This window comes from Corvus hawaiiensis, chromosome 10 (genome assembly GCF_020740725.1).
Source record: "Corvus hawaiiensis isolate bCorHaw1 chromosome 10, bCorHaw1.pri.cur, whole genome shotgun sequence".
Lineage (NCBI taxonomy): Eukaryota > Metazoa > Chordata > Aves > Passeriformes > Corvidae > Corvus > Corvus hawaiiensis.
The window spans coordinates 28,194,738-28,211,372 of record NC_063222.1 but is presented as its reverse complement, the minus strand read 5'-3'; the positions used below and the strand labels follow the sequence as shown (position 1 = coordinate 28,211,372).

The following is a 16,635-nucleotide window of genomic DNA, read 5'->3' as shown; positions in this document are numbered from 1 at the left end:
ACATTCTAAGTATTTGGGTATTTTCCAAGCACTATTAAAAATAAAAATGACACATTAGGGAAGTTGGGGAAATATTTATTTTTTGGTTGGTTGGTTGGTTGGTTTTGGAAAAGATGAGAAAAGATCTGACACCATGCTGGGGGTGAGGTACTGACAGCCAATACTGAAACTCCAAATGGTGGCCCTTGGTTGTAGTTGAGAATCCACAGGAATTTACAAACCCTGCACCAGAGCTTTGTGAAGGAACAGATGAAGAATGTCTGGTTTTACGTTTAGTCATAAACTGAAAGTTCAGACCATATATGTCAAAATGTTTGCAAAGCTTCGTAATCTGGAATGATCCTGTGTCCAGTTGTGAGCAAACATGGACTCATTTTATGGTGTTCTGCTCATGTAAAGCTGATCTTCCTATACCTGTAAGGTTTTCTTAAACCCAGTCTACAGCACTGGCAGTTGTTCCTGTCTGTGTGTCTCTGTCAGTTGGTTTCCCATTTTCTGTAGTCAGTTTACAGCTCAGGGAGCTTTCTAGGCCTAAAAAGACAAAGTGGTGGTTCGGCAAAACTTTACTGCATAATGGTCTGCCCTTCCTGCAGAAGTATCTTGGGAAGAGAACAGATATTGGAACATGAGTTCCCCGAGTGTGTGAGGAGCTGGCTTGGGGTATCTGAGGCATGATATGCTGGGAAAGATGTGAAAAGATTAATTTACCCAGTGCTGGAAAAAAATTGGCCTCAGTTCATCCAGCAAAGTAAGGAGCAAGGCCGAGGAGATGGAACAGAGGTGTGGTTTGACGCTGGTATTACTTGGGACTTGTCGCTCACAGGGTGGGATTGCAGCAGGATCAGGGGCATGGAACCATTTCCTGACTAGGGAAGCTCTTGGAGGAGGATTTTTTCAACATGAATGAAAAGCTGGAAATGTAGCATTCCTTTTGAACATGGGTGTTGATCACCATCTGCGCCCCTGGTGCCTGCATGTAGATTCTTGTCATTCTAATATCAGTAATCTGGTGAGGTGTGAAACAATTACACAATATAAATAATTTTTTCAAAGCTTGCAAAGCAATAAAAAAGTTATTTAAATATATATTCTGGAAGTGTTTCCATCTGTCTGTGCCAGTGATCTTTCACAGCCACAGCTATGTAAATTTATGTCAGCAAATACCAAGCCCTGCCATGTAGGGAACCGAAGGTTTTGCCATAAATGACAAAAGATCTCCCACAAAGCACCAGATTCCCTTCTCCAGCAGGCCAGTTCCCTTGCTTGGAGGGCAGAGCCTGCAGAGCCTCAGTCTGACAGAGTCAGGGAGCTCTGAAAGAACCATATAAATAATCTTTTATGTGTTTTCTTTAACAAACACAACCAGAATACAGCCTTCTCCTGTAGTTGCTGTGGGCAGGTTTGGGCTGGTGACCCCCAGCTCCCACAGTCCGATGGACACCCAGGCTGCCCCAGGCGTGGGGTACTGGTGCTCACTGGATCAGGCTGGAACCGCTCTGCTGGTTGGTGGGAAATACATGGAGCTGAACTTGCTGCACAAAGCTGTGTGTGAGCCCAGTGGAGGTGTCCAGACCTTTAGCTGGAGTACAATCCTGTGGAGTGGTAGAATCCTGCTGCTGCTGACCAGTGGTCTTGGATCAAGAGCAGTTACCCACAGCCTTGGAGAAGGTGCAAGGACCAAATGTTTTAAAATTTTTCACCCTTAGATCTGTTTGGACTAGAATGAAATGCAGTTGCAGAACAGTGAAGGACACGTTATTTCTGTTCCTATAGCTTCTTTGTTAAGTAAAATGAAGAAATTCAGCTTCCAGAGCCACTGTCTGAAAGCTTTAGTGGATACTTGAGGCCCTGGTAGGTTTTCCCTGTACAATGATAAAATCAATTTTTTAAAAAAAAGCTGTTCTGAAAAAAAGTTATAAAAGAGATTATATTTGTATAGAGGAGGTTGGTGGCTTTCAGCAGTTACTGTGGTACAGACAGAAATGCTTTACTGCTGTATAAAAATCATGGGAAAACCAGCAAACCATTCTTTCTGGGTTTAAATGTACCAGAGTTTCTAGACAGCTGTACCTGTGTGTTCCCACACGGCTCCAGGATGTTCTTGCCTCCTCCTGCACCAGTGGCGAGGGAGTTGCTACAGTTTGGTGTGGATGTGTTTCTGTTCCTGTACGTCCAGAGAAGCAGATTGGTGTGGTTTTGGGTCTGTTGGATGGTCCTTTCAGAGACCCACGGCCTGGAGCTCCAAAATGTGCCATTCCAGGTACTCCTCTCTCTATTTTTGAGATCCAGATGAGTCATGTCACACCCTAATGCAATCATGGCATCAGCTGAAACAGCATGTAGTGAATATATTGGCACATGCAATAATGAGTTTAGACAGAGAAATAGCACCTGGTGTTATGCTGAAACCCTTCTTCTGTTTGTTGCTGGTTGTCATGTGCTCCGTTTCTTTGGGACATTTGCATTCATGAATAACTTCCTGAAATGTGCATTATTGTAGATACACAAACCTACACGATGTTTATACTTTCCCGAAGTGTATTTGATCTTCTGGATTTGGAAATTTCAACCTCACTCGAAGCTTTAAGTTTGAGATGCAGTTTTTGATACAGCTTTTCTCTAAAGGGGAGGCAGAGGAAAAAATAAATAATGGGGTCGAGGCAGACATTTGCAGCAGACAGCACCAGAGTGAACTCCTTGGCATAGTACAGCAATTTTTGGGACTGGCAGGTGAACTGGGAGCTGGTCTGGCTCAGGGTGTATGGGGTCCTGCAGAGGTGGTAAGGCACAAAGCAAACGACAAACACAAACATGATGGTGAATATGTTCCGGCTGGTTTTTCTCTTGGCCACCTCTGAGTTCCTCCGGAATTTTTTGTAAGAACTGTATATTTTTTTGGATATAGAAGTGTAAAATATGATTAGCAGAAAAAAAACAACCCAGAAAATCCCTGTGCAAATATAAGTTGTTGCTTTGTGCCACTGTCTGCCAAGCTCACTTTTAAGACCTATACATTTTCTGGAGTAATTGTCTTTAGTGATTTCATTAGTTAAAATCATATTTGGAAATGACATAATCATTAATAATAGCCATATGATTATAGAGACCACCTTGCTGTAGTTAACTGTGTGAACAAAAGAGGTGAACAAAGGCTTTACGATTTTGTAGTATCTGTCAAACCCTATGAGGCCAAAAAAGGTGATCCCAGTGTACATGTTCATGTAGAACACAACCGCGGAGTATCTGCACACGAACAGGTTGAGCTCTGGAGGAGCAATTTCTGAATCGGCAAGGATTTTGAAAGGAAATGTCAGGCTCATGAGGAGATCAGCCACAGCGATGTTTTTGAGGTAGACAATAAAACTCTTGGTGCTGGAAACGTAGAGGAAGACCCAGGCTGCCACGGCATTGAGCGAGAGCCCTGCGAGGAAGATGAAGCAGTAGAGCAGTGGAATGACTGTTGTAGTTATCACCGTGCTGTGGCTGCAGTTGTGTCCCGAGGAGTTGGTGCTGGAGTTGAACATCTTACAGTATCTTCATTCCTAGAAGCAGAGAAGAGAGTGTATCAGTAGGACAGGGTGGTGCTGGGCTTTCTGCTAACTATTCTAAGTTTTCTGCTCTCACTTCCAAATGAACTTGGTGTGCCTCTCAGAAATGACCACGTTCCCACACCGCAGCATTCCCAGTGGGGAATGCAAAGAATTTTCTGAGTGGTGTCATCTCACTTTACAGTGATGTTCAAGGGCATGTTGCTGCTGTGAACAGAGGATCCAATTGCTTCTCTGTTTGACTTTAGCCTGTTGCCTTCCAGCCCAGGGCTGCCCCTTTCCTGCAAGCATGAGCCCACGTGCTGTGAGCTGGGACTGACCCACAGCGATCTGGTGACTCAAACGGTTAATGAGATGTGTTTAAGGACCACTATTTTTGGCATTGACTTACCATGAAGCATGAGGGATATGAATATTCCTGGTCAAAAAGTTCTGTAAAAACTCCTCTTCTGTTAGTCAAGTGTGGAGATACCCAGCGTACGCCAATATGTCCCAGTGTTCCCTTGCAAGGAACTCGCATGTGCAGCTGGCAGAGTTTGCTTTAAACTTCCAGCAGCCCAGCACACAGGAGTGTGTCAGTGTGGTAGTTTGTAATGTGGGAGCTTGAGCTGCCTTCTCAAGTCAGTCAGATTTACATTTTAAAAGATCTCCAAGAAGAAATCACATCTGCTGTCTGCTTTTCTTTGCCAGAATGTTTGTGGGGGTGGATTATCCTCTGTGGGGAGGGCAGAACAAATATAGATATAAATATAATGCTGCTGTATTTGGCAAGTGAAACCCTGGGCAACTGGAAAATATGTGCCTTAAAGCTGGGAAAAAACCCATCTTGTCTTATAGAAAATAAATAATTTCCTTTTATCCCTAATTCTGAGTCAGTAGCTGATGTCTCTGTGGAGCAGGTTGGAGCCTGAATGCAACCTTGCAATAGCTAGAAATGGACATTTTCTCTCAAGTAGGTAAAACCATCTCCTTTGGTGTATTGTTTTCTATACCTCTTGCAGATGGTGTAAAGGCTGATCAGCTTAGGTGTGTCCTGGAACCTGCATGGATGAGAGGAACATGGAGAACCCTGTGCACACCCAAAGCCTCCACTTAACCTCTTCCTCGTCATTCTCCCACCAGAGCAGCAGCCGTCCTGTCTTTGTGTTTCAGCTCTAGTCATCAAGGCATTTGTTTTTGTCTGGCTGGGATTTTAAAAGAAAAGATGATTTGGAAAGCAGGTATTAAACTACCACATGAAAAGGCATGTTAGGGCTGGGAGGTTTTGTGGGTAGAGCTTGGGGTGATACTGCTGAAATTAGAAGGATCTTCTGGAAAGCACTAATAGCAAATGGCATTTTTATTTAAATAGTAACACACTGTATTTAAAAACTCTTCTCTTCTGCTGTGTCCCTGTTCACTTTCTCCCTCCAGGCTGTCTCAGCAGGACCTTCTCTCTGCACATGGTGTGTTAAGAACTTGTTCCTTCTCTGTAGGGTTTTCTATAGCCGAGAACACAGAGGTGGGTCTTTCTGTGCTTGGACTTGGGGGTAGATATTAAATTGTGTAGGAAGTTCATGAAGTATGTTTTGTGCTGAGGCATCATACAACAAAGGATTGTTTCAGAACTGTGTGACTAGAGATGTGGACATCAAGTCTTTGTAAAGTCTGTTGTGCCTGTGCAGAATGGAGGACACCCTAGACAAATTTTACATTTGACACCAGCAGATTTATCAACCCTCTGTCATTGAGAGGGGGCCACCGGCCAGGCCAGACTCTGTACATCTTTCCATATCATTGGCATGTCCTTACCTTGCCTCAGTTGCCTGCTGGGGTACTTTGCTAAGGGTCTAGAGCGCTGTCCATTCTCAGGCACAGAGCCTCTGCTCTTGCTGGGAGACCTGTGGGAGAGACAGAAGATACAGTCCTATCTGACAGTGTAAACCTGTGGTGTCACAGCACACCACCTGATCAGTGCTCAGACTTCAGAAATGGTTGGGGACAGAGCCATGGAGCAGTCATGTTCGAGCTAAACCCTGTCACTGCACGGGTGAGGCTGGAGGCTCCCGTGTCCCCCTGCTGAGCGTCGCAGCTCTGTGTTCATGGTCAGTTATTGCTGTTCTTTTTGTCACCTTGTCACGCTCAGCTCTTTTTGGAGGGCCTTATCCTACTGCTGTGAATAGTTCAGCACTGACTGCAAACACTGTCACCTTCCTGGCCTGTCCCCTCTGTCAGCCGTGGGGCCCAGGGTGGCTCCTGTAGAGGCTGCTGGCGGGAGGCAGAGGGTACATGTTAGTGCCAGCATTTGGGAGGGGGGTCACAACAGCCTTTCGTACTCGAGCAGCTGTTCTTGTTTGAATGCTTGGGCCAGCATAAAGTACAGTGATTCTGTGTTAATAATGTCAGCTAGTTGTACAAAACCAGCAAACTTGATTCACCAGATGATCAAGATTGATTGGATAAGATGTAGAAAAGTTCTGACCATTCCCAGCTTGCATATCATGTTGTCTTGGCAAAACACACGAAAGGGAAGCTGCAGAAACCATTAAAGTGCTCAGTCCCTTCTGAGGTCAGACTCTTGTGCTGCCCACTGTGACTCTTCCACAGTAGCATTTAAGGCAATTCTTGACTTCCGTAACTTGTCTGTCAAGTTTCAAAGTTCACCCTGCTTTACTGAACTTAAGAATATATTTAGAAGTAGTTTTACTTATTTATTGATTTACCCTGACTTTACAAGCGGTTGTGTAGTTCCAAGTACACATTTTAGCTATTTATGGAAACTAATGCAGCTGTTTAATAAATATGTAATACAGTTACAGGGTCAGGAACTGTGGCAGTGGTCACTATCACCAGAAATCTTTTTTGAACAGCAAAATGGAGTTAATCAGGGGAGGTGATCATGCCAGATGGTACCTCTGATGTTAGGAGGAAGCTGGAGAAGGAGGAAGCACAACTCACACCACAGCCATTGCAAGTTGTGCTGAGTGTGCTAAAAGAAGAATCTTATTTTAAGATTTTCTCTCTAATGTGGTGGGAATGTTAGTACTGGTTGAACTTGCAGTGCTGGCCACGCTGGTGTAATCCAGTGGGAAAGCTGCTGTGGGTGTCCCTGTGGGGTAGAAGGGTGGTGAGGCTCAGGAGCACAGGGTCTGGGAGCTCTGCTGTGCACTGTGGGGTGCACCCCGAGGGTGTTGGGGGCCAGGCAGGGTTGGCTGAGGGAAGCCGCTCCCCCAAATGCTGGGGCACTTGTTGGTCTGCGTGTGGACAGGGCTGCTCTGACCCTTCTCTGTGTCCCCACAGAGGAGCCCAGGCTGGCAGCCTGTGGGGTGTGTGCCAGGTGGAGACACTCGGGGTCCCTGGCTGGAATTGCTGGTCTCCTCTGGAAGGCAGTGCTTGCGGTGACTGTGGAGATATGTTGGTGCATTTGACTTGTTGCAAGTTTGCCAAGAGACTAAAATTTCATGATACTGTTTTTATTATGACATTTGTCATAGGGCAATGTCTGGGTTTTAATACTTAAGAGAATAAAAGTATGCAAAATACACTAACGGGCTATTTTAGCCTCTGAAAGTGGCATGTTGGGTGGTAGTTGTTCCTGTTTGTCATAGAATGTAGTGGAGAAAAATGGGATGAATCCTGAGATTAGGATGACAGAAGAAATTAAGTCGCATTCCTGTTGCAGGAAGCAGCAGGGGAGTACCTGCCATGGCACTGGACGTGGCGGTGCCCAGTGCTCCCTTCCTTGGGCATGGCAGCAGTAACCACTGCAGTGTCTCGTCCTTGTCTTCCAGCTCTTGCTTTCTAGACCCCTCAGGTGTGGCGTGCAAGGACAGAGGACACAGAAAGCTGTGTCTCTGCTCAGCTGCTCCTTGTGTTGCCTCTGACAGTGGCTGAGAATGGACATGTGTCCTGTGGCTGTCACTGTGGCTGTGGCCCTGTGAGTAGCAGTGCCCCTGTGAGCCTGGTGACACTGGGGTGTGTTCTGTCTGCAGCTGCTAAGGGGAAGGACAGGTGGGCAGATGACTCTGTGCACATTAACAGGACATCCCACTTCTGATCCAGAAAGGCAAAACCCAGGAAGTTGTAGCGAGGAGGCAGCAGTCGGCGACCACAGTTATTACATCAGGTAGATCATCCGTGATGTTCTCCTGGCACCTGCAATGAACTTCTGGAGCTCTGAAGGACACGGAGAGGAGAGCCAACAGGTACACAGAGCAGAGGAGATAAGGTTGTGTATTTCCCATTAAAGCCGTGGGCTCCTTTGGGCACAGTGTCAGGACACCTCAAGGGCAGAATTGTATTTCTGTCTTGTAAAAACCACCAGTAACTGTTTCATTTCTTCTTCCTGTCCAGCAGGCTCTGTGCTATTTTGAAACCTGAAATTTAGCAGCTTTGTCTTCCTGATAAGCTAAGTTTTTCATTCTCTTTTTATTTCTGATTTTTAGAGTCTGCATTATTCTGAGCATGCTTTTAGCCTTAAAAGATTGTAGTCTGTGAAGTATCTGTGTAAACCCTGATACTCAGATGGAAACCAGGGCAATGTTTTGAGCTTTTTGCACATAGCATAATTTTCAGATCTAACTCAAATACTTCAAAATTCCCCCAGTGAGATCCTTCCTGTCTCACATCAGTTATTGTGTTGGAATTAGGGAGTGGTGGATGTGAGAGGAAATGTTAGAATCAGGTAAGAATATTTTAAGAACTGAATAACAACAACAACAATGATAATAATAGATTGTAATGAAGAAAAATAACAAGGAGAGAGAGAAACCCCAAGAAAAACAAGTGGGTCAGCTGTCCTGGTGTGCCCCTCTGCACTGGCAGGGCATGAGAAGCTGGGAAGTCCTTGACCTGGTGCAAGCCCTGCTCATCAACAGCTAAACCATCAGAGTGTTACCAACATCATTCTCATCCCAAACCCAAACCCACTTCTGTACCAGCTACTGGGAGAAAATTAACTCTATCTCAGCTAAAACCAGAGCCCTGGGTCAGTAAAATGTTTTAATGATTACTAGTTTCGTTGTCCTAAAACTGGGTTTTTGAAAGTAGTAAAATGTGGCTCAAGGAAGTTTTCCCCTTTAATATTATATTTTAATAGTAGCATTTGTCATTCAAATATTTTATTTTAAATTCTGTTTTCTGATGTTTTAAACTATGAGTTTCGTATAGTTACATTTTCTCAGTCATAAATTAAAAGTAGTTGCTTAAGAAAAATATCCACGGCTCAGCCTCACGGCTGAAACAATAGTTTCTGTACCTGCTTCTGTAGTTAGTTAGTTAGTTAGTTAGTTAAAACTGCTCGTTTGTGCTATTAGTTGTTAGTGGTTTGCAGAACGTGTGGATGTTCACCTCATTTGCCAATTTAAAAAGTAAAATTGCAGTGGCAGTTACTTAAAAATACCCGAGGATGTTCGGGGCGTTGGCAGGGGCAGGAGCAGGTGATGGGAGGTGGTGTCTCACCTGGACAGAAGCGTGGGATGGCGTGTGTGGTCCCTCTTCTGCTGTGCCACGCCGAGAGTCCTCCGCAGCTGCCGGGGCACGGGAAACAGCCGGGAGCCGCTCCCGGGGCTGCTCGCAGCGCAGCCCGTGCGGCGATTTCGGAGCGGAAAGGGGAAGGGCTGGGGAGCCGAGCCGTGCCCCTGCCCAGCTGTGGCCGGGCTCTCAGCCTGCAGCTGGCCCGGGCAGCTCCTTGGAGAGCAGCGCTGAGCAGCTTTCAGGAGAGACACGAGTGCAGCTGGCACAGCAGTGAGCAGTCTGAACTGCAGGGCTGGAGTTTGCTTTTCCTAAACTGTTCCCAGGGCTGGCTGCGACCTTTCCTGTGACGCATCCTGCCCTGAGAGCTGCGGCTCTGTGCATGGGAGGTTTTGAACTGGAGCCACGGGCTTGTGTGGTGCCTGCTCAGGGCGTGCTCAGGCTGGGAGAGGGATTCTGGGGATACATGATGAGTCTTTGGTGTTTGGCTGTTTCCTTTCTCTTCTTTTTTGTCCTTTTCTTTTAACCTTAAACACCTGCTTGGCTTTCTCCCTTCCTGTTCGTCCTGTAAGTTTTCTGGGAGGTTTTGAAATCAAACACAGAGTTAGTGGAAATGTATGGTAATAGAAGAACTAATATTTTCTCTGTGGATGTAGGAAACGAGTATATTCTGAGAGAGAGCAGAGGTTTGGGGAGATAAATTGAGGTTTAAATGTTTATTTAAAAATTGTGAAATATGTACATTGTGTACCTTAGAACTAGTAAACATTTAGTGCAGGACTTGAGCTCTGCTTGACAGTGTGTCACCCAAACACTACAGAAAACACACAGTTCCTCATGGACTTTGCTTCTGTGAGGGTTTATCTGTGTAGAAGGGCCCAAAGGCATGGGGAAATGCATATACCTTCTCCCTGCAGGTCGCTGCCATGTCCACATCCTTTACTTGGGGCCATTGTGAGTTACCCTGAGCCTCTAGTCCCTTCCTTCCTCAGATTTCATTGAATATCTCTCAATGCAATAAGGGGGTATCTTGAGAGGCAGAATTGTCTGCACATTCTTGTCAGTACTCTTGCCCCTCTCTGGATCCTGAGACTCGCAGCTCAAAGCTGTAGTGGTCAATTAATGGCTTCGGGGTGATGGGTTTGGGTGTTGGTTTCACTGACAGTTTCATGCTTCCCGTACGGATCAGGCAGAACGGTGCACGAGACTTCTCAGGTGCTCCCCAGAAGGCGCCAGTCAGCCAAACTCTTCCTCTCTTCCCATGCACCCTATGGTCATTGCTTGAAGCAGGGATGAGGAGAGTGAATCAGATAAGGCTTCGGTTTCAAAAGCGTTGGCTCTCCAAGGCAGAGTTTGTAATTAACTCTAAAAAAGCCCAAAACCTCAACTCACTTGGTTTTCTTTTTGATTGTGTCCTCTCCCCAGAAGCGGCAGCAGAAGCCTCAACATCCCTTTTGGGACCAAGGTCAGCTTTCAGAGTGTGACCTACAACAAACTTTTTCCAACAGCTTCCTCATCTAACCTCTAAATTAAAATAAGGATTGTTCCATTTGTGTCCAGATGGAATCCTTGCAGGAGAGGAACAGAAGTGCAGTCTGCCAAGACAAGTGAGTTTTAAAGAGAAACATGTAAAATAAAGGGTATGAGGAACTTTTGGCAAAGCAGAATTATTCACCAGCCTCAATGGAATCTCTCACTCCCATGGGCAGTTCTCACTTTACATGCACCACCCCACAACTTCTGTTAAGGGAGGCTCAGGAAAAAGGAAATTTGGAAAAAATAGCTGAAACATTCAGAAGTTATTACCATTATTTCAAGTGATTGAGCATTTAGCAAAGAGGTGAATAGGCTTTTTTGCTGATTCATCAGAAAAATCATGACTTGAGTCTGCTGCCAGCACTTTGCCAGTCTGTGTGTGATGGAAGTAGCCTTTCCCATGGGCTAAAACGGCAAATGTGTCACTGCAGGGCTGGGCTCTGGTGGGGCAACATGCAGGCATGGTGCATCTTTGGGATTTGATTGTCTGTTTATTATTCCCTATTTGAAAGACTGGATGTGGATGGAGAGTCTGACTTGGAAAATTCCACCTGGCTTAAAAGGGGTCCTCAGTGCTCTCTGACACCCATTTCCTCTCCTGGAGCCTCAGATCAGATCCTGAGTTGCCCTTGTGCCACCTAGCAGCAGGTCTGTGATGATTTAAAGCAGATAAATCTGTTCAGGTCATAGTGGTTTGGATATTCTTTCCCATCCCTCCTCCTGCTGCTCCTTTCCCCCAAGCAAAAGCAGAGAGTGCTCTGAGACACAAAGTGCGGCATCGCGTCCTCGCCCGCCCTGGCAATGCTGCCCCTACTCAGCCCAGCATGAGGCTCTGGCAAACAGCTTGGGCATGGCACATCCCTGATGCCTCTCCTTGTCTTTGATTGGTGTGCTGGGGCTCTGCAAATGAGCCCTGCTGGGGCTGGTGGGGTGAGGGAATGTTTAACAAGCTCTTGCCTTGTGCTGACTTCATTGCTCTGAAGAAAGCAACACCACCACTGCATTTGTGGCTTCCTTAGAGCATGATGCAACTCATTTATACTGAGTAACTTGGATCAAAGTCAGCAGGTGGGTGCTGCAGTGGATTTCCATCAGTTGTGTTGGAAAGGCCATCTGGCTTTTTAGGGACACAGCAAACACCAGAGCTCCAGGGAACATCCCACATTCTCTGCATGCCCAGGCTTCCTGTCAACCCTGGTTGCTGTGCCTGGTCCCGTGACTTTCAGAGCAATTCCCACTGACATTTCATGAGATGTTTTTGGAAAAATTTCTGTTTGGCTCTACTTACTACTTCTGTAATGGAATTGCACTCCCAGGATGAGAGTACGAAACAGTTGTTGGAGACGGTCTGCCTCTGAACGGAAGGCTGTGTTCCTTCTTTCTAGAGGGGAAATTTCTTGAGGTTGAACTCAGAAGCGACCATTTAGTTCTTACACAGTTCAGGGTTGTTTTCTGTGCTTTGCAAAACATTTTTGGGGAGCAGAACCCAATCTATTTAAAATAAACGTAGTGAGCCTCTGAAGGGGCAGCATGACGGTGCTGCTCAGGCTTGCAATGACTGTAACTCACCAACTTCATTGCTCAGAAAGGAATAAAGATAGTGGTGTTTGCCTTGAGTGGTGAATGAAGAACACATCTTTGTGTGTGTTAATGCATTGAGGTAAAGGATAAAAAGTTTTGAACAACCTGCAAGTTCACCTTTCCATGTTAAATGTCCAAGGCTGTTCTGGTGGCTGTAAACAGCCATCAGTGTCTGGCCTGTTGGGGATGTTGCCTGTCTCCCTCTCACTGTGCTTTGATATGATGTATTATTTTTCTGGTTTATTGTTTATTTTAGTCTGTTGTATTTATTTATTTGGGGTGTCTGATGACAGTCTTTCTACTTGAAACACAACCCAAATGCAAATAAAACAAAACATTTCACGTACTGTCAAGTTTGTTGCCTAATTTGATCAGTGCATGGTCCTGGCAGATTGAGTGGATCAAAGGTTGTGTGTGTGTGTGAGTAGTTTTGTACTTTAGATGTTCATACTTTGTATTCTGAAATTCTGTTTTTGTAGGTTTTCTTAATGGCATGGCTGTGCTTTTTGGTCTGAAATGTCATTCTTGGCTGAACCTTGTTTAGAATTGTTAAACTAGAACCAAGCACATCAGTCAGAGAGCTGCATGCAGTGAGGAAGTGGAGTGTGCACTCTGAGGAAGCCCCAAAGGAAGGGGTAGTGCAGTGTTTCCAGTGTAAGATGCCATTCTGTGATGGATTAAATGTTGCAGCACAGATAATTTTCTGCAGTGAGAAGTAAGCAGTTGTCCAGGGCAGAGGATTAAGGGCTTAAGGGGTGGGTGGGGTGCCTGAGCTCTGTGTACAGTTTCACCCTGTTGGAATGACTCTGGCCAGCAGGGCAAGCCGAAGGGTTGCTCTGTTATACAAACATGGGTATTTTTCCAAAATGCCAGCCAAATCGAATGTTTAAGGATCTAAAGATGTGGCTGCTGTTTCTAAAGGGTCAGAAAGCAGGCAGTGAGCATGGTTACTAGATGGCCCCACACTTTACCATGCACTTTAGGTGGCTTAAGAACAAACCAATAATGTATTTTACCTTTAGCCATTCAAATCTGCTTGTTCCCCCAGAATCCAAAATTCCCTACTGCTGGTGGTTGTATTAAGAGAAGCTTTTAACACTTTGTCTGAGCTCAGGGCCTAAGAAAGGAATCCTTTTGTAGGATCGTGCTGATGGACTTGGGTCCCAGAGCAGAAGAGCGCAGAGCCAGAGAGGGGAGAACTCTGCTGCCGTGTCCCAGCACGTCTGGTGACAAAAAGACTGGCGGTGATTTGGTTCCTCATGTGTCTGGTGACAGCAGTGCGGGGTGGGGTGGCAGCTCTGCAGTCTTTGCTGACAGAAGTGGGGCTGATGGGTCCTGACTTGTGTTCTAAGTGCAGGATCTTACTGCACCAAGCCATTGCCATGTGGAAGTGGTATCTGTGACTACGGGTCAAACCTGTGCCCTTTGCAGACCTGCTAACAGAGCTGTCAGTGCTTCCAGCCCTACTGAACATGAAATCAGGCAGATCGTAGTGTATCAGTGGCCAAGCTCTGGGAATTGCTAAAAGCAAGATGAACAAGACAAATATTTTACTAGGATAATCCCCCTGGAAGGCCAGCTAATTACAAAAGTATTGCAGGACTTCTAGTTGGGTTTTTACCCTGTCAAATCTGCCAGCAAATCTTTTCTGCTCGGTTTTGTTTGGGTGATGGGTGGATGTCTGTGCATCCTCGTGGAACAGCCTTCTGAGGCCTTACAAGGATTTGCCTGGAGCTCACTCCCCAAGCCCATGTCCGTGTTCAGGTGGCACCACTGCTGCTCCCACACAGATGTTTTACCTTGCGGGGTGGCGGGAGATCCAGAGGAGCACTGAGGGAGGGGACTTGCTAGACTGAATTAGAAAATGCTTCATGTGAGATTTGATTAAGTAATTTTTCTTACTTAATCAAAGTAGGCTTTCTTGGAGCTGGTTCTCTTTTCTTTCAGCCACAGCCAACCATTTTTCTAGTTGCACGTTTGTACTTAAAAGATCATCTCCATAATTTTTGCAGTTTCTCCTGTGTGTCTTTCTCAAAATACAATTGTGTTTAAAGTACCTCATTTTCTGATTTCAGAGTCATACATTCTACATCTGTAACCTTTTCAGGAAATGGGGAGCTCGTGATTTCCTTTTGTGTGCAAGATAAACTCTCCTTGAAAACGGCACAAATAACAAATACCTTTTTCTCTTTTTTCTTTCGTTTTTTTTTTCCCTTTTTCTCATCTTTCCACCATTTCTGCTCACAAGGTTAATATCTGGTCACAAGTTTCTTGATCACAAGCCTAATATATGGGTCAACACTCAGCACAGACGAGGACAAAAACTCATCAAATGGTGTCTCTTCTGGGGAGGGTGAGGAGGACGAACCCATGGATCTGTTCCTGCAATTTTGTGTTGAATTCTCATCCCCCAGTTAGATGCAAAATGGGGGTATCTTTTATACTTTAGTAACCACTAATGTGCAGAGTTCTGTGAGTGGGACTGTGGTCAAACCTTTCAGTGTTTGTGGGTGCATTGTACAGAATTTATGTACAGGTAGGTGGTGGACTTGGTTTACAAAGCATTTCTGGTCAACACAAACCACAAGATCTCCATCTGCATTGTGTTTGCACCATGGGCTCCCTTGCATGTTGAGTTCTTCATTTTCTTCACAGTTTTATGTTTCCAGCACTGATGCACGGCTGGGTGAGCCTGTCACAGCCACGCTGCCTATCAGTGCTTTCCCACTGCTTAATCCATCATGAGAGGCTGGTGGGTGCCAATGCAAAGACAGATTTTTAGAAATTTGGGTGGGTTTAGTTTCCTTTTTTAAGATTCCCGTGAAGCTGCACTGGTGGAAAGTCACAGGAAGGGTCATTACTAGAGAAACCACAGAAGAAGAGGACAAAATGTATGTAGTGACAAAAGTCCTGCGCCTGTAGCGATCTGCAGCTGGCTCTGAGTACGGGTTCAAATCGCATTTCTCCCACAATAATGCCCTGGCATGGAGAGTTCTGCCTGGGCTGTTCCATCAGAGTATGTAAAATATAATTACATTTGAACTACAAACACTGTAATGCAAATCTTCCTGAATGTAAAAAATCCCAAATGTTCATGAATTGTTCAATTGTTCAGGAATTGCTTCTTGCATTCTTGGGTCAGATCTGCTGTTGTACTTCCACACAGAAAACTCTGTTTCCTCTAAAAAACGGGACTCTGGGACTGTACAGCCACAGTTTATGTCCATGTCTGTCCTGATGTGGCTCTCTGAAAGGGCAGAGCTAGGTCAGGGCCTGAGACTTTCCGTACAACTTCCTTGTAGCTTTTTCTTTCAAGATGAACTTTTAGAGACCAAAATTCCATGTCAAATCTAGATAAATTAAATATAGTTATCTGGTATTTGGGGCTTGGGATATTGTATAATTCCTTTTTAGCCCTGGGAAAATACTTCACAAACAGCATCTTCAAAGAGCTGTCATGTATGTGAGTGTGTGTACAAGCCAGTGATGGAGGATTATCACAGACACACCCTGTCAAGTAAAGTAAACTGCTCTTGGGGTGATTTTTCAGTGGAGTGTTGTCTGCAGCCGAGGGGTCAGGCTCCAGTGCAGGGGGGTCCTGGCTGGCCTCTGTGCTGCATGGCCGTGTCTTCCCTTCCCAGATTTCATATGGATATCCCACTGCTGGGACTACACTTTCCAGAAACTACACTTCCTGTGCTTTGAAGGGCATCATCCCATCACCTGAGTGTGGCTGCTTTGGGTAATAGATTTTTTGGCGGAAAGCTCTTATAGGGGATCAGCAGTAGTGTCTCTCCTAGGAGGAAACACCATGAAAATCCATCCTTTAGTAAAAAAATAAGTGGGTAGTGAGAAAGGTGGTATGTGTGCATCCTGTCAGGAGGGCACGCAGCACTGAGGGCTGCAGGTGCCCATCTGTCTGCAGCCACCCCTGCGCTGCACCATCAGCTCCACCCTGTGCCAGGGCAAATCCCGGCCCTGCATGCCTGGTCTGCTGTCTCCTCACCTGCCTTTAGTGTCCTCTGGCTAGGGACAAACAGGGATATTGCCACTCAAGTGGCTCTTTGGGCTTTGCTGGGCTTGTGTGGAAATCCACCTGGAAAAAGGTCACTGTGAATTTAACACAGCAAGTACCAGGCACAACTTAACAAGCCATAAACGCTTGGTGATTTACACTTGTAAAAGGGAGACCAGAAGCACTCAGCCTTGATTTGCTTTAACCATATAAGACCTAAGAGGACAGTCTTTGATTAGGAATGTCTGCATACAGAACTGATCTTCCAGTCCTAAATAGTATCATTCCATTTAATTTGGTGCTTGTGAGAATTTAAACTATGCAACCCGGTCCCCAGAATGGTTCTCTTAATATGGTTTTGTATGTGCATGGAGACTGCTTAGGGTGCAAGATGGTAGATTTGGTCCCAGAACTAGTCTGGTGTGTGTCAACAGTTTTCTTACAGAGCTGATTGGGAAACAGGGTTTATCTGTGGTATTTTAGTCATGTAAAGTATTTTTATTT

At 45.5% G+C, this 16,635-nt stretch overlaps 2 protein-coding genes across 4 annotated transcripts in view; one reads left to right on the top strand and one right to left on the bottom strand.

Annotated features, from left to right (window-relative positions):
* Nucleotides 1-16,635, top strand: part of MED12L (mediator complex subunit 12L) — a 102,201-nt gene that overhangs the window by 31,815 nt on the left and 53,751 nt on the right. The gene's annotated exons all lie outside the window — the stretch shown is intronic.
* P2RY14 (purinergic receptor P2Y14) lies at nucleotides 60-9,243 on the bottom strand. Of its 3 annotated transcripts, XM_048313928.1 has the most exons (4): nucleotides 8,988-9,243; nucleotides 5,340-5,428; nucleotides 3,940-4,263; nucleotides 60-3,542 (listed from the first exon to the last, which is right to left on the bottom strand). In XM_048313928.1, the coding sequence occupies exon 4, from the start codon at nucleotides 3,522-3,524 to the stop codon at nucleotides 2,511-2,513; it is 1,014 nt and encodes a 337-aa protein (XP_048169885.1). In that variant the 5' UTR covers nucleotides 3,525-3,542; nucleotides 3,940-4,263; nucleotides 5,340-5,428; nucleotides 8,988-9,243; the 3' UTR covers nucleotides 60-2,510. The 3 variants fall into 3 exon arrangements, with proteins under 3 accessions (XP_048169885.1, XP_048169884.1, XP_048169886.1); XM_048313927.1 differs by lacking the exon at nucleotides 3,940-4,263; XM_048313929.1 differs by lacking the exons at nucleotides 3,940-4,263; nucleotides 5,340-5,428.